The sequence below is a fragment of the Plecotus auritus genome (genome assembly GCF_963455305.1).
Source record: "Plecotus auritus genome assembly, chromosome: 6".
Lineage (NCBI taxonomy): Eukaryota > Metazoa > Chordata > Mammalia > Chiroptera > Vespertilionidae > Plecotus > Plecotus auritus.
Genome location: NC_137773.1, coordinates 165,655,375 through 165,673,339, shown reverse-complemented (window position 1 = coordinate 165,673,339; position 17,965 = coordinate 165,655,375). Strand labels below are relative to the sequence as shown.

Below are 17,965 nucleotides of genomic sequence, written 5' to 3'. Positions count from 1 at the left end.
GCTCCACGAGGCCCTGACAGATGTGCTGTAAGCTGAGGTCTACTGGGGTTTTCTGGGAAAGCTTTGATCCTGACAGTCTCCTACCAAGACAGATTGCCTTTGCCCTTTCATTCTTGCCTTCCATGTGGGTATAATGCTGGAACATCTTGTGACCATGGGGACAAAAGCACCAATGCTACGAGTGATGAGGGAAAACAGAGCCGAGTCCCTGCTGGAGAACTAGAACCCAGGCCAGCTGGCAGCCGCCTACGCGCCCCCTTCAGTGAAGGAAAACATCCATCCTTTAAACCACGGATCCACTTTTTGCTACTTGTAGCCAAATGTGTTATTTAACACAACAACAGGGGGCCTAACCTGCCTCTTAGTCATTCCCGCTTTCCCATAAACCAAACAGCAAGTGGGAAAAGTTCTAATTTCTTGACACTTCTTCCAAGATTATCTCTGAGTGTAATTACAGGCCTTTTCCCACCTCACACTACCAAGGGCCCGGTGGGGTCCTAGCCATTTTTGAGGTCTGCAGACTCACTCTCCAGAAGGTGCCCAGGTTAAGCAACCCTGCGACATCCTGCGGCGGAGGGCTCCCACAGAGCTGGGGCTTGCCTGGGGCCTGGAGAGCAGAGGCTGCACACCCGGACTAATGGCCAGTGAAGCTTAAGGGACCTCCTTTCATCTCATCTGGAAAAGGCTTCGAGAGGCCCAAGGAAATGAGGGCCTGTATTCTGGACCTATATGGAAAGAATGTTTTGTGTAAAAAACTGCCATGTGACAGCCCTGGCCGGGTAGCTCAGTTGGTTAGAGCAGTGGTCGGCAAACTCATTAGTCAACAGAGCCAAATATCAACAGTACAACGACTGAAATTTCTTTTGAGAGCCGAAAGCCGACTTCTGCGCATGGGCCACGAAGTTTCAATCACACTGTACGTGCGCGCCCGCACGTGGTATTTTGTGTAAGAGCCACACTCAAGGGGCCAAAGAGCCGCATGTGGCTTGCGAGCCGCAGTTTGCCGACCACTGGGTTAGAGCATAGTCCTGACACGTCAAGGTTGTGGGTTCCATACAAGAATGAATCAATGAATGCATAAATAAGTGGAACAACAAATCGAAGTTTCTCTCACTCTCTCTCATATCAGTTAAAAACAACAAAAACTGTAATCTGACGAAAGAGCAACAGACCCATGTGCACATCCCTGCGTCTGAGTCATTTGCAGGCAATGTCTATTACCCCACAAATACTCAGTTCTGGGATACAGCCCTAGACTCTGGTGGATTTCAGCTAGAATAATTCAGATAAAGTTCTGGATAAATCTTGGGCTATGCAAACACTCCTCTTTCTAGCTGTGAAACCCAGGGACCTGCATGGAGCTAGCTAGTGTGATACACTGTTCCAAATCTGGGAACTGAAGAGAAGCAGACAGCAAGAGATACTCCTAAATGACTAGCTTTGATGAATCTACTCATCTTTGATTTTTTTTTTTCTACTTCAAGTTAGTATATTAACCCTATGCACAAATTTTGGCCATGTCGATCCTGCAACACATACCTGTCTCCGGGAAAGGAGCTTGTACATTTTTGTTTGCATTTGCAAAGGGGTTAGCAATAAAGCTTGAACAACTTGCTAACAGACTCTAGAATCAGTGCCTCTGCCCACGGGTACGGAGGTGACACAGGACCAGAGCCCTGAACCTTGTTGTCTTCACTTGTGATTTTTAGCAAATTGATTCCTATCAGATCAGTCATCTCTTCTTTTGGCCAATTTTACTAGCCCTCTGGGTTTTATTCTGCATATTTGGTCCTTTTATTCATAACTAGGCATAAAACACATGCACTTCTCCTCCCCCATGCCTCCGGGTCAGCTTCTGGATGGGCTACTCATCTACTGCTGAGGTTGTTCTCTCCATTTTACAAACTTTAACACTAAATAAATCTCAGATGCCAACATACTCTGAACAGTTAGTTGCAAGAAAGACAAAATATGTTATAGGAGACTGTTCTGGTAAGACCATGATTTAATTACCTATGACACAGATACATTACATAATGGCTCCAAATTAATAGTCTAGCAAAGATTAAAGAAAAACAGATGAAAATTAATTGGTGAATCCTTAATTTTAAGTGAGCTTCTGGCAAAACAAAAAATAAAATCAGGGGTTAGAATCGTTTCAAATTGTATGTCCAAAACTAGCACCCTTCACCATCTGTCTTTTATTCATTTTGCTGTGATACAACTAAAAAGGCCCATAAGTACTCCCCTGGGTCTCAGGTAACAGTTTTCCAAGAGCAAAATATCACTTTCTCTGCACAGTGAAAGCTGGCATTTGGATGGGCTGGATCGGGTGGACGGGCTGAAGCACTGGCTTCCTTCTCATTTCAGAGAGTGTTTTCACTGTAGGGAGCAGTTGATTCCTTTTGATGATCTGTAAGGCCAGCTGGGTATTACCTATAAGACACTCACCATTAAAAAAAAAAAAAAAAAAGAGCATACAACAATACTACCACATCTAAAGCAAGCCACTGGAGTCTGCGAGGGGGGTTAAAGATGTTCTGGAAGAGCGGGGGTCAGCCCTCTGCTATACTCTGGAATCACATAATGCCTCCGTCCCAGCCCCAAAGATTCGATTTAGAGATCTCGGGTGGGACCTGTGTGACCTGGGCAATGCGATTTATTTTAAGCTCTGCAGTGACGCTCAGGCAGAGCCCGGTTGAAAACTTGTCTACAGGCGGAATGCACAGAAGGGATCTAGAACCATGCACTGACCCTAATCATGCCTTTCAGGAGGCTGAGGCCTGCCGGGTGCCAGACACTTAACGCCCCTTCTTCAGCTATCGAGAGGGGAGCCTTGTAAGGATTCCTACGATCCACAAGAAGGTCCGACTTTCAACTCTATTTCTGTCTCTTCTAATTTCTCCCATTCACATATCCTTTCTCCTTCACGTTATCTCTTACATGGGACCCAGAGCCTTTCTTCCAGGGGCCACATCCTGGAGGTTATATATACTCCAGACGTATAACCGGTATTTAGGATTGCCTAGATAATTCTCAGCAAAAACTGGTTTACTGTAAAACTCATTAATGATATCTGTGTTCAAAGTACTCAGATATACAAACCAGAACCACTGGCATTCTGACTCATGATCTCAATTACAGTCATTTGGCTGCCTAAGAGAAAGGTCAATCAGTAGGGATTAATTATACTTAAGTGTCAGAAGTTACGCTAGTTTGCATTTTTACAGATAAAAGGAAATACACTTAACTTGCAAGAAGTAGGAGTCCACAAAATACCAAAAGTTCCCTAGCTACCTTTTTGTTTAGAAGAACCTGACGGGTAATATCTTCAAGGAAGGCAAAGTTCCAATTTCAAAGAGAAAAAAACAGACCCCAATAAGAAGAGGAGGAAAGAATCCCTTACCATTCTGCAGTTCAAGGTAGACTGCCAGTAAGATGGCTTCAGGGGGTATCTCTTTAGGATGGATCATTGAAGCCGCCTGTGCTCAAAACAAAAAAGACACCGTGAAACCAGCAGCTTAAGATACAAACGCCAAAAACAAACAAACAAACAAACAAACAACAGAACAAAAAGGATGTCAGCCTACCAATGACAAGTTAGCAAACTTATTGAAGCTCATTCCCACATGACCTCCCAGGGACCACTATAGTTCTGCTCTGATGGCTCTCAGATGCCTTTGTCTTGACCCCTACCAACGAAACCAGACATGTAATTTTTAGTTAAGTATTTGTTTACCCTTGCCTAATCCATAATGAGCTCTTCAGAGGGCACAGCCTTTCTGCCTACTTGTCTGGGTTCTTCTATCTCCAGGCTATATTCAGTTTTGAGAGTCAGACCCTCCTGACTCCACTCGCCAGCCCAGTCTGCGATGGTTTTCCACCACAGACACACTGGCACTTAAGAGTAAAATCTGCATGCCCGTTCGTCTTCCTACGTAACAGGTCAGGACTGTAACCTGCAAGTCGCCAATGTTAGCAACAGGAATTCAATCTGAAAAGGCTGGCGATATAGGCCTGGCTGGTTTCTCAGTGGTTGGAGCACTGGCCCTTGGGCTGAAGGATCTTGGGTTCCATTCCAGGTAAAGGGCACATACCCTGGATGGAGGTTCAATCCCCCTCGCCCACCCCCTCCCCTTCCCCCTCAGGAGCTTGAAGAAGGCACGAATTGATCTGTCTCTCACATGTCCACGTTTCTCTCTCTCCCCACCCTCTCTCTCTCCTTCTCCTTCCCTTCCACTCTCTTTAAAAACCAATGGAAGAAGTACCCATGGGTGAGGATTAAAAAAAAAAAAAAGGGCCCTAGCCGGTTTGGCTCAGTGGATAGAGCGTCGGCCTGGGGACTGAAGGGTCCCAGGTTCGATTCTGGCCAAGGGCATGTACCTTGGTTGTGGGCACATCCCCAGTAGGGGGTGTGCGGGAGGCAGCTGGTTGATGTTTCTCTCTCACCAATGTTTCTATCTCTCTATCCCTCTCCCTTCCTCTCTGTAAAAAAAATCAATAAAATATATTTAAAAAACAAAAAAACAAAAAAAGGCTGGCGATACAGAAAAAAGCATACCACTATGCCTATCATATGTCTTCATTCTTAAGGACTAAACTACAATTTAGTCAAAATAATTTCTTTGCTCAGGCAACATGCTGCCCTTCCTCAGATCCGAATCCATTACCAGCCAGCAGCTTCTCTCTGACCTGGTCCTCGGAAAAGGAAACCTGGACTGCTCTGAGGTCACAGGTTTATTTCCTCAGCCCTGGCCTCTCTGGGCTTCAGCCTTTCTGAAACTTACCGCTGCCTCGTATTTCCCCATCCAGTTTCAGGTCCTCGTGCCCCCAGACTGCTTTGCTTCTTCCCTTATTCTAACCAGAAAGTGTACTTCTACAAATATTTATTGAATAGGTAATAAACAAGCATGCAAATAACTGACAACCACACAAACCAATTTACCTAAATGCTAGGGAGAGAGGAAAGGGAATGTACTGTGAATATGCAGGGAAAAAGCATTTCTTTTGACGGAGAGCTTCCAGGCGAGGGAAGCCTGCCCTGCTCCTGGCAGGGTCCGTATCTGATAGGCAGAAAATGGGGAGAAATGGCATCGCAGGCCGAGGTGTGACTGCGGGAGCTGTCCTTAGATCCAGACACTTGCCCAAGTTCAGTTCCTGGCAGCATTAGGAGAAACCTCCGACGAGTGGGGATTCTTGTCCAGAGCACATGCTCCTGAGTTCCTCGGGAATGAAGCAGGGAGCTTTCTGTTCCTCCCACTACATTACTGAGGTGGAACAACTCAGTCCAGAAAAGGAGACTTTATATTTCCAGGCCCTTCTATATATATATATATATATATATATATATATATATATATATATATATATATATATGTGTGTGTGTGTGTGTGTGTGTGTGTGTGTGTGTGTGTGTGTGTGTGTGTGTTTATTGGTTTCAGAGAGGAAGGGAGAGGGGGAGAGAGAGAGAGAGATAGAAACACCAATGATGAGAGACAATCCTGCACGCCCCTCGCTGGGGATTGAGCCTGCAACCGGGCATGTGCCCTTGACTGGAATCGAACCCGGGACCCTTCAGTCCACAGGCCGACACTTTATCCACTGAGCCAAACCAGCCAGGGCAGGCCCATCTTTACCATATACAGGCAAGCTCACCATTACAGCATTTTGTGAATATTAAACTCCATTTTCCCTCCAACTGACTACTAACATAGGTCTTCTGTTATTCTTCGCATTGACCACTGTCTGCAGCTTTATCTATCATGAGACTTAATGGTGTTTTGCTTACTCGCTGTTCAGAACGGTCAGGGGTGGGCAGGCAACCTCAGAAACATGTACTCAGGAGCCCTTTCCAACCCTTCACATCACTGTTCTGCTCTCCCAGGCAGGGTGGGCCTCCCAATTAACAAAGGTCCAGCCACTGGATTAACCTAAAAACCCAGGGACCAAAACAAACCCCCGTTCAGACCCCGAACCAGGCCATGTGTGTCTCCCAGCGTGGCAGCCGCCATGGCCACCTGCTGCACGAGAACCTGAGCTGGACCGTACACGCTGTTTGCTGCTGTCATCGGGGTCCACCAGCACTTTCAGAAGGGCTGTTAACCACTCCTGCCTTGCCACTGAGAACAGTGAAACACTGGAACTCTTACCCATTTAACTCCTGTACTCAACTCCCAGAGAACACTGAACGTGTTTCCCTGGCTAGTCCATCCCTTAGCTGTTCTGATTTTGGATCAGAGATGCTGACCAGATGCCACTAAGTTGACTAAGCATCACCCTGGATATTTTCTGCATGGTAAGCCCCAACACTGCTGGACACACCAAGTGGCCTTCACGGGGAGGAATCTCCGAAGCCACCATATCCTGAGAATGGGTTCAACTTCAGTTACTCTGACAACATCTGGGGATGTCGGCTCTCTCATGTGCTGCCGGTCAGTATGTCTCTTGGCACAAACTTTCCATATAAAAAATCTTAACATCTGTATACCCTTTGACTTTGTAATTCCCCCTTTGAAATAAGCCCTTATTTAGATGGTTTGCAATCTTTTTCTTTAAATTCTCACCTGAGGATATGTCTTTATTGATTTGAGAGAGAGAGAGGGAGGAAAGGGGAGGGAGATGAGAGAGCGAGAAAGAAATGTTGATGTGAGAGAGAAACACTGCCCTGACCAGGGATCAAACCCGCAAGCCTTGGGTATGTGTCCTGACCTCGACCCTTCCGTGCACGGCCCAACATTCCAACCAAATAAGCCATACTGGCCAGAGCTGGTTTCCAATCTTTTGAAATTTAAATTATTATTTTTTAAATACATTTTATTGATTTTTTTACAGAGTGGAAGGGAGACAGAGAGAGAGTTAGAAACATCGATGAGAGAGAAACATCCATCAGCTGCTTCCCGCACACCCCCCACTGGGGATGTGCCCGCAACCAAGGTACCTGCCCTCGACTGGAATCGAACCTGGGACCCTTGAGACTGCAGGCCGACGCTCTATCCACTGAGCCAAACCGGTCAGGGCTTGAAATTTAAATTATTAAAATCATCAGAAAAAAACACTCCATTAAGTGCCTACGTTCATTTTCTTTCTTTCCTAATCAAGTCCTAAGTTCATTTCAATACCGCTCAGTTGTTTACCTTGCACGGAATATCTCCAAGTGTGGAAGAGAATATTCTAATGTTTCACAAACTCACCAGGAGCCTCAAACAAAACAACAAAGCCCACACCCCACACCTCTGCTGGCTGCTTTACAAGAGGCCTGCATAGCCCGCTCTGCCTTACCTGGTGCAGACACTTGCGGGCTTTGTCGTATTCGCTCCTCAGGCAGTAGGCGCTGCCAAGGTTGAAGAGCATCACGGTCCTGGCAGAGTTGACCGAACTAGGGTAGCACTGAGGGGCCCGCTTCCCAGCTGGGGAAAGAGCACAGACACCGGTGAAGAAGTCAGGCCAAGGGCCCCGGGGGCAACCCAATCCACTGCCCAAGAGCCGCTCTGAACAAAGCACAGCTCTGGCCCTCAGGCTGACAAATGAAGGACAGAAGGCTGGAGTCTAAATCTTTGGGATGCAGGCCAGGCTACTTAAGTATTTACAAAACTTCTCACTTACAGGATTCCATTGCTTCATTTTCTCCTTTGTCTGATCCTGCAAAGACATGAAAATAAATCTCAGGCAGCAGGACAACAGATTATATATCCTAAGAACCTAATTTTCTTTATGAAATGAAAATCCAAGGTCACAGCAATTGTATTTACTTCTCTTGTAGTAGAGGTTCTATTAAAAGACATCAAACTCGACCACCACCTACCACGCCATGCCTGAGAAATAACCTTAAATGAAGTGGATGCCAGTCTCCTTCAAAAAAACTTAGCCATGACTCAAAACTATAGATCTAACACTATCAGACTTTTAAAAGTTAGAATTTAGACCACATGATAACCAACTCCTAGGTCTACTTAGCAAACAATTACTACACAAAGGCAGTACAGCCAAAAATGTAGATAGCCACCTAAAACTTCCTTCCCTTTACAACTGTGCCCTTAAATTTCCACACATCCTGAGTTACAACAGGAAGGAAGTGGAAATGGTGACCACTTCTGATCAAATGTGTCCTCATTAACCTTGGTCCTGCTCATTTGAAGAGATCCCTAAGGAGACATCAGTGACATTCTCCGGGTTCAAGTGAGTAATGGCATCAGATATTCTGTCCAGAGAGATGAGGGCTTCCGCGGCATATAAATGACCCAAAAACCTAAAATTAAAAAGAAGAAAAACGGATTTCAAACTGTAAAGGAGATCACCACAAAAATACCCCATGTATAGTAAGAGTTGGTATATGTTACATATATTCAAGTCCTTGAACTGATATCTAAGTTTATAAATGGATAATTAAGGGTCACTTAAATGTTATCTCTTTAAAACGATCTTAAAATATACAATAATTGCTCTGGCTGGTGTAATTCACTTGGTAGGATGCTGTCCCATGAACTGAAGGTGGCAGGTTTAATTCCTGGTCAGGGCACGTGCCTGGGTTGCGGGGTTGGGGACGTGCAGGAGGCAGCCGATCAATGTTTCTCTCTCTCTCCCTAAAAAACAATTTTAAAAATCTTTTAAAAATATACAGTAATTTTTATATTAACTAAGTAGGAACAAATTACACATACCAATTAAGAAAGTTCAAAATTGGCAAATTTATGCTGTTCTATTTATACAGAAAGTAACATTAACATAAGAAGGTAATGAGGCCGAAACCGGTTTGGCTCAATGGATAGAGTGTTGGCCTGCGGACTGAGGGGTCCCGGGTTCGATTCCGGTCGGGGGCACGTGCCTTGGTTGCGGGCACATCCCCAGTGGGAGATGTGCAGGAGGCGGCTGATCGATGTTTCTCTCTCATCGATGTTTCTGGCTCTCTATCCCTTTCCCTTCCTCTCTGTAAAAAATCAATAAAATATATTAAAAAAAAAAAAAAAAAAGAAGGTAATGAGGCTCTAAAATGAGAGGCAGGTCCAAGGAGGAATGCCCATCGAGTGAAGGTTCAGAGCCAGATTGCTCCAGTCTCTGCTGCCGGAAAAGCCAAAACGGACCAGAGTGCCAGAACAGACTGAGACCAGATTTCAGCTGCATCGACTCTACTTCCATTCTACAGGTTTCTGCTTTTCTGATCATCTATTGTATGCCCACTGATGCCAGAGCAGATGCACATCCCCCTGGCTTACCATAGCCTGCTTCTTCCAGTCTCTTACCTTAAGCCATTTTTCCCCACGATGCCCTGACTGATTTTTCAAAATGAAAACACGCTTAGACATGTTACACCTTTGTTCAAAATCTTAATGATTTTTTCTACATGAGAACAAAACAGACAAAGCTAAACTTTTATAGAATTAAAGCTTCCACAGTTTGGTTCATCCAGTCAATATTCTTACTCCCCCCAAAATTCCCCTGTTCCTACCAAACAGTGTCCTGGGCAGAGCACGCCCACTGTTCCCCCCCACCCCCTGCCCTGGCCTTGCCTTCCTGGGCTCAAAGCTGGACCTCAACTCCACAAGCCATTATCTAACTCCGCCTTTTAAAGGGCCAGCTCAGGTCTCACCTCCTCTAGCTAGCCTGCCTCAATTGGGGGGTTAGGGGTGGAGGGTAGAGGAGGGAGGAAGGAACATGCGACAAGTGAAAAAATTTCACTATTAAACATGAAATATACGTCAGTTGCTTTCCCTTAATATATATTCATTCCACTGGGGGAGGAAAAAGAAGCAACATGCACCACAAACTAACTGAAAACCTCCCAACAAAACAAAGCAGGGACACACAGGGCAAGTCACACTTACTTAAGAGATCCTGACAGCTTGGGCTGCTGAAGAAGTTTCTCTGCGTGATTCAAAGCCATAAGGTTATCACCCAAAGCCAGAGCCACGTACGCACTACAGGCCAGGATGGAGCATCTGCAACATAAAAGGGGAGGGCTGAAAACCCGAGTTACAAAACTGACAATGGTTACATCTGTTAGATAGGAAAGAACACCCTCGTTATGACTGTGACAATCTGGACACCAGAAAAGCAGAGAGGAAGCCACAATACTAATGGAAAAAATTAGAATGATGTATAAAACTACAGTCTGAAGCACTGTATAGCTATTTCCCTAAATAAATCATCTTTGGCTTCCATCCAACTGACCCCCATCTCCAACAAATTAACCAAACAGAGTTATGATATATATATTTAGCCTGTAAAAAAGTAATGTAGTTAATGGCTTATTGAGAACTTACTTCCATAGAACATTTTTTTAAAAAAATATATTTTATTGATTTTTTACAGAGAGGAAGGGAGAGGGATAGAGAGTTAGAAACATCAATGTGAGAGAAACATTGATCGGCTGCCTCCTGCACACCCCCTACTGGGGATGTGCCCGCAACCATGGTACATGTCCTTGACTGGAATAGAACCTGGGACCTTTCAGTCCGCAGGCCGACGCTCTATCCACTGAGCCAAACCGGTTAGGGCTACAGAACATTTCTTTTAACATCCTAGAAATAAAGCTATAGAAGCAGATGTTATTCTTCCTATATTTGAGATTTTGCTAAGAAACACAGTCCACTTACAAAAATCCATTAACTTAGCTACTGTAAAAGTGTCCTTCTCTGAGCCTATTAAGTAGTTTATAGTTCTTGCTAAGCAACAACAGAGAGAATAACTAAAATAATTTCAGTCATACAGATACTATTATCCTAAATAAATATTTAAGAAAAAAACCCCAGGCTAAATAAATACATGTGAGAATAAAAAAAATTAAGTTACATTTAATTTTGCTAAGTTGGGTTGGAAACCCAAATTTCTGTTTGGTTTTCTACTTAACGTGTGGCTCATTTAAAACAGCTCTAGCTGAAGACTGGACACTAATAGATCATTCGAATGTTAAACAACCGCTCCACAACGCAATCTTTTTTTTTTTTTTTTTTTTTAAATATATTTTATTGATATTTCACAGAAAGGAAGGGAGAGGGATAGAAAGCTAGAAACATCGATGAGAGAGAAACATCGATCAGCTGCCTCCTGCACACCTCCCACTGAGGATGTGCCCGCAGCCAAGGTACATGCCCTTGACCGGAATCGAACCTGGGACCTTTCAGTCCGCAGGCCGACGCTCTATCCATTGAGCCAAACCGGTTTCGGCCACAACGCAATCTTAAAATAAACCCTTGTCAAATAGAAATGAAGTCTGAATGGCCAGCTGCAAATGACCTGACTCAGATACAGGGTTTTGAGTTATGTTTACAAATTACAATACATATGTATATCATTAAGTGCATTTGGGTTGTAATTTCAGTCTAAGGAAGAACGTAACCATACCACCATTGAGTTTTCTAACACTCTGAAATCCTCTGACTGGAAACAGCCCTTTCTAGTAAAAGCCCAGCTGGACCAGTTCGGGAGTTTCCTCTCACTGGCTCACTCCTGGCTGCCGGAACCTCAGAAAACTACCTACTGAAGGAAAAGTAGCCCCTCAACTTCGAACAACACAGAAAAGTAGACTGGTCCCAGAGAAGGCAAAAGTAAATTGAGATTTATGGCCTTGGGCTGCAATGGTAGGGCTGAAAGACTGCCTCATGCGGTTCCTTGTTTTACCAATGGAGAAACTGAGATCCAAAGTAATTAAATACACTGTTCTCTAGCTTAGAGGGTGTGACTCGAGTCAGGCTAACAGTCAACACTGTGGACTCCCAACTCACTGCTCTCCCCAACCTATCTCACTGCTTCTCTGTCAAGTCCCAGGATTGCCCTAAAAATAAAGTAGAAAGATAAGATTACATTAGGATTTGTCTATGCACATATTAACTTTGCATATACATGTATGTGCCTGCTGTCTTTAAAAAGGAAGAGAACAATTTAACCCAAATATTACAAGTTCAAGTATTGTTACTGAGCACGTAATTGAAAGTCTGAGAGGAGAATTTAAGAGCAGGCAAGTAGTGGCGTTTCATGAGGGGTTTCCCTAACAAGCCTACTGTCAATATCCCTCTATCTCCAAGAGCTGTCCTCACTCGCAGGACCACCCCATGGCCACGGCCCTGGGGGATCCTCTTCCTGACAGAAGACTCACAGGCCCAAAGGAGGGAGGCAGGCCACTTATCTGCCTTTTTCAGAAGCACTGCAGTGGTTAGCTCCCCACTAGGGAGATCAGGGAAATTTAATTTCCTCTGTTGGCCTACATGTAGGTTTTATTTTACAATGGCGACGAACATTTAGTTATCAGCAATGTATGCATCGCTTTTGAAGAAGAAGGAAGACTTTTAAAGCCCTGGGTCAGGGGCCTAAGAAGACCAACTCGGGGCCTACCACAGTCACAGAGCTGACCACCCATTTTCACTGGTGACTTTGCCAAAGATGGGGACAAAACAGAAGTTCCTGAAAAGCAGAAGCCCACATCTTTTGTTCCCTCCACAAAGACAAGAGCAATTGCTCACCATCTGTGGTAGGTGTTTACAAGATATTCACTGAAGACCACCGCTTCAATGTTTTCAATTTACTTCTCAGGCACCCAGAGCCACGCCTACGCTGTTGGTAGGTCACCCTGCCGACCAAGCCGAGCCTTCCTGGGAGCCACCGCGAGTGCCCTGGGTCCCAGAGGCCAGGACAGCCTCTCCTCAGGCGGGCTCGCTGGGAAAAGTCTGCCCTGGCCTCTCCCGACAGTAGGGGGGCTATTACTGCTCCAGCCCACTGTCAAGCCCACTTTGGGTCCAGAAATCAGTCATGTAAGATTTGCAGCAAGGATTCTGTTTCCCAGGAAGTCCAAACGATAATTACGTACAAGGTAAAGGTCTGTTAACTTCTGCCCCTTTTCCCATAAGATACCATTATCAAATCACAATGGGGTAAAAGATTCTAATAATAAAACAAGCTTTCTAGGAAAAAAACAAAACACAACACACTTAAATATGGGAATGCAAAACTTGAAGGATGGCTTTCTGATTAAAACAACCTTAGGCTTGAGCAAGTTCCACCACATGAAACGCAAAGTAACATTTATGTCCCTCTTCTCTTGGTGCCTTACAATGGCCCCAACTCACCTCTCCTCACCCTCTCACTCATCCTCCTTTTCCTCCTGGACTCTTCTGCACCATGCCCATAGACCGGGAGCCCTGGAAACGTGCACGGCTTTATCTACTAAGCCCCTGGAGAACACACTTTACTTCTGATAGTTGCTACTTAAAATATTGACACCCCCTACCCCCAGCCCCACTGTTTCCTCGAGTCACTGTCCAATCTGCTTACCAACCCCTCAGTGGATCTGACAGTTCAGCAGACTGGAAGGACTATATCTCAAGGGAAGAGACACACTAGCTTCCGCACGCTGTGGAGGATCTCACACAATCCCACTCTCTCCTCCACACGCTGGAGAGCTGGCTCTAGGTCCACAGACCGCCTTGGAAAAGAAAAGGACGAAGAAAGGAAAGAAAAAGGAAAAAAACTCCTTTCCTTAAAGCACCAAATTACATCAACAAGCTATACAAGATTGGGCATTAAAATCTTTCAAGCCATGTATTTCGTGAATTAAATATATCTAAAGCAAGTATCCGAAGTAGTTTAACCCTTATTGAAGAGAGGTTAGAATGGGGAGGGGGGGGGGAATTCAGGAAGTCACCATTTGTCCAAGGAAAATAAATTCACTAAGTGAGCTCATAGCAAACATTGTTTGAAAACTTGACTGCAAAAATCCAGTAAGAGAAATTCTTCCAAAAAAACTGAATGTAGCCCTAGCCAGCTTGGCTCAGTGGATAGAGCGTCGGCCTGCGGACTGAAGGGTCCCAGGTTCGATTCTGGCCAAGGGCACATGCCTGGGTTGCAGGCTCGATCCCCAGTAGGGGGCATGCAGGAGGCAACTAATCAATGATTCTCTCTCATCATTGATGTTTCTATCTCTCTCTCCTTCTCCCTTCCTCTCTGAAATCAATAAAGGCATTTTTAAAAAAAAAAAAAAACTGAATGTAGTACTGGATTTTAAAATGTCAAAAAAAAAAAAAATCAAGCTGTTTCCATTTATCTGTAACCATCTAGAAAATGGTAAACCTGTCAACTTTCAACTCTTAAGAAAATTCAAAAGTTAAATTAGGTAAGTTTTTCACTTCATATCTTCTCTAAACATTTTGCTTTCCAATAATAGGTTTTTGCAAAAAAAAATTAAAAAAAATCTTACTGAAAAACACACCCAAATCCAAAACAAATAGAAGCCCAGTATAAAACAGCTGAAAACGTTTTTAGTTTTAATCAAATCTAGCATATTGGAGAATGCAGTCCACCCCAGGCGGCAAATAAAATGCATAAAGTAAGCCGAAACCGGTTTGGCTCAGTGGAAAGAGCGTCGGCCTGCGGACTGAAGGGTCCCGGGTTCGATTCCGGTCAAGGGCATGTACCTTGGTTGCGGGCACATCTCCAGTGGGAGGTGTGCAGGAGGCAGCTGATCGATGTTTCTCTCTCATCGATGTTTCTAGCTCTCTATCCCTCTCCCTTCCTCTCTGTAAAATATCAATAAAATATATTTTAAAAAAAAATGCATAAAGTAAGAGACATTTTATACGTGGACAGGACCTTACGATCACCCAACTCCATTTACTTATTGGACAGAAGAGAACAGTAATGCCCAGAGGGATTAAATGATTTGTCCAATGTCAGCAGAGGCCCGGGGGGTCGGCGGAGGGGGGGTGCTGGAGGGATTGGGGTCCACAGAGTGGCAGATCACTGAAGAATTATTCTAACCCTGGCCTGTGAGGAATCTCATCACCAGTTCATCTAAATGAAATCTGGGACGCACATGTGAATCATGCCAATCTGAGCACAAACCGCTGATAACACAAACAAAATGTCATACCTAAAAAAAAAAAAGTCATACCTGCAGGCAGGTTTCTTCTTTGGTAGAGTTTATTAGATGGACAAGCTTTAGCAGGACCATACTCAGTTACAAGACTGAAGTGGGGGAGATTCAAAAGATTATTAGCCTTCATCTTGTTTTAGGTATGTCCCATGAGGTACAATAGAACCACTAGGCTAATACCAAAAGAAATGTGATTCCTTAAGTACACTAAAACTGCCTATGATATTTATGTTATTAACCATTTATTTGATTCATTTCCTCTTATAAACATTGGGCCATGGTAAGTCCCTTTTCACCGAATGGGAAATAATGAAGGTTCCACGATTTATGTTTATGAAATAACTGGGCTTAATTAAATTTGGTCTGAACATTTCTTTTTATCTATTTTTAAGCCTCTTATTTTTAAAAAAACACATTGAAACTTCATTTTTATTTTGTATGCTTTGATTTCAATTTCTCACACAGACATTTCCCACATTAGTCTCAACATTATTTCCTACCCTTTTCCAATTCTATTATACTATTTTCCAGGTTCTAGAGCAGCCTCCATTAAGTTTTAGAAATTAAAACTTCAGCTAATATCACAATCTCAGAATGAACAACAAAGATATCCTCTAATATGCTACATGGAAACTCAGTACATACTCATGACAGTTATTAAACCACTATGCAAACATGAAATGTTAATGTGACTAATTTTCTAGACTTATTTCTTTATTATTAATAAGATATTAGTACCGTATGTAAAAGAATTAAGTTGAGCCCTTATCTCATACCATATCTAAAATTAACTCAAAATGGATCAAAGACCTAAATGTAAGTGCTTATAAACCATAAAACTCTTAGAAGAAAACATGGTAAGCCCTCAAGACCTTGGATTTGGTAAAGGATTCTTAGATATGACATGAAAAGTGTAAACAAATAAAGAAAAATATAAACAACTTCATCAAAATGAGAAACTTCTGTGATTCAAGGGATACCTTCAAAAAAGTCTAAAGACAACACAGAAAATGGGCAAGGGTATTTGCAAATAATATGCCTGATAAGGATCTTGTATCTGGAATATATAAAGAACTCTTACAACTCAGTAACAAAAAGATAAATAACCCAATTGAAAAATAGGCAAAAGAGCTGAATAAACATTTCTCTAAGGAAGATATACAAATGCCCAATGCACACACAAAAAGTGCACACATAATTAGTCTTCAAGGAAATGCAAATCAAATAAGGAGACACTACTTCAAACCTACTACAATGTAAAATCAAGTACTGGTGAGAATGTGAAGAAACTGGAACCCTTATATAGGGCTGGTACAGCCACTTTTAAGAAGTCTGGCAGTTCCTCAAATGATTAAACAGAATTATCACTATGACCCCAGCAATTCTATTTCTAGGTTACACCTAAGAAAAATAACCATGCCTATCCAAAAACATGTACACAAGTGTTTACAGCAGCACTGTTCATAATAGCCTAAAGATGGAAACAATCCAAATGTCCATCAATGAATGAAATGATAAACAAAATATGGTATGTTTATATAACGAATATATTTGACAACAAAAAGGAATAAAATATGATACATGCTACAACTTGGATGAACCTTGAAAACATTATCCTAAATGAAAGAAGCCAGTCATAAAAGCCCACATATTATATGATTCCATTCATATAAAAATCTAAAAAGAAAAAATCTATAGGAAAGTAGATTAATGGGACTGACAACTGGGGCAAAAGGTGATAGCTAAAAGGTACAGGATTTATTTTTGAGGTGATGAAAATGTTCTAAAACTGTTTTAAAAATATATCAGTTGACAGTCAATAAATGGTTGACTCTTTTTAAAAAAATATATTTTATTGATTTTTTACAGAGAGGAAGGGAGAGGGATAGAGAGTTAGAAACATCGATGAGAGAGAAACATCGATCAACTGTCTCCTGCACCCCCACCACTGGGGTTGTGCCCGCAACCAAGGCACATGCCCTTGACCGGAATCGAACCCGGGACCTCTCAGTCTGCAGGCCAACACTCCATCCACTGAGCCAAACCAGTTAGGGCTGGTTGACTCTTTTAAAAAAAGAAAATCTTGCCCAGCCGGTGTTGCTCAGTGGTTGGGTATCGAACTATGAATCAGGAGGTCATGGTTCGATTCCTGGTCAGGGCACATGCCCAGGATGTGGGCTCAATCCCCAGTAGGGGATATGCAGGAGGCAGCTGATCAATGATTCTCTCTCATCATTGATGTTTCTCTCTCTCTCTCTCTCTCTCTTTCCCTTCCTCTCTGAAATCAATAAAAATAAATTGATTTAATTGACTTAACATATATATATATATATTTTTTTTATTATTTAAAGTATTACATATGTCTCCTTTTCCCCCCATCAACCCCTCCCCAGTCGCTTCCAGGACAAGCCCCCACCACCCCAGTGTCTGTGTCCACTGGTTATGCTAATACGATTTAATATTTAAAAAAAAAAAAAAGAAAATCTTAAAAGTACACCCTTGTAATATAATCAATCAGTGCATAAGAAAATCATTATCTCCAAATGCATGTGGTAGCATTAATAATTAAATCAAAACATATGGCCCAAATATCAATCCTGCGCAAGCTTCTACATTCTAGGATTCATTTGGACATTAGGCCTTTTAAAGACAAAAATATTTCTAAAGAGATATTCAGCTAAAATTTGTGGCATGTAAGAAAACTGGCATAGCAACAATATTACACATTTGTAGAAACCATATATCAACAATACAAACACTTCAAACCCAGCTCAAAAACCTTGGAGCAGCACTGTTCAGCAGAAATATAACTGGAGCCTTAAGTGTAATTTTAAAATTTCTAGTCAGCACATTTTTAAAAAGTAGAAAGAAACAGGCAAAATTTAATTAATTGTATATATTTTAATTAATCCAATATAATTAAAATATTTCAATATATAATCAATACCAGAATTACTGAGATAATTTGGGGGTAATAAGTTTTGAAATCTGGGTATCACCTATTTGAACAGCACACCTTATAACAGCCACATTTCATGTGGTCAGTAGCCACATGTGATGAGTGGATCTGTACCGAATACTGTAGCCTTGGATCTAAGAAAAATATGT

The 17,965-nt window shown here is 42.7% G+C and overlaps 1 protein-coding gene across 4 annotated transcripts in view; it reads right to left on the bottom strand.

Moving 5' to 3' along the window:
• Positions 1 to 1,987: 1,987 nt before the first annotated feature.
• CNOT10 (CCR4-NOT transcription complex subunit 10) overlaps positions 1,988 to 17,965 on the bottom strand; it is a 109,506-nt gene continuing 93,528 nt past the window's right edge. For all 4 annotated transcript variants that reach the window (XM_080675696.1, XM_080675694.1, XM_080675695.1 and 1 more), the window contains 6 exons: positions 9,819 to 9,932; positions 8,115 to 8,245; positions 7,603 to 7,638; positions 7,279 to 7,406; positions 3,407 to 3,482; positions 1,988 to 2,436 (listed from right to left, as the gene is read on the bottom strand). In XM_080675696.1, the coding sequence (XP_080531822.1) occupies positions 2,285 to 2,436; positions 3,407 to 3,482; positions 7,279 to 7,406; positions 7,603 to 7,638; positions 8,115 to 8,245; positions 9,819 to 9,932 (637 nt within the window). In that variant the 3' untranslated portion in view covers positions 1,988 to 2,284. The remainder of the gene's footprint in view (positions 2,437 to 3,406; positions 3,483 to 7,278; positions 7,407 to 7,602; positions 7,639 to 8,114; positions 8,246 to 9,818; positions 9,933 to 17,965) is intronic.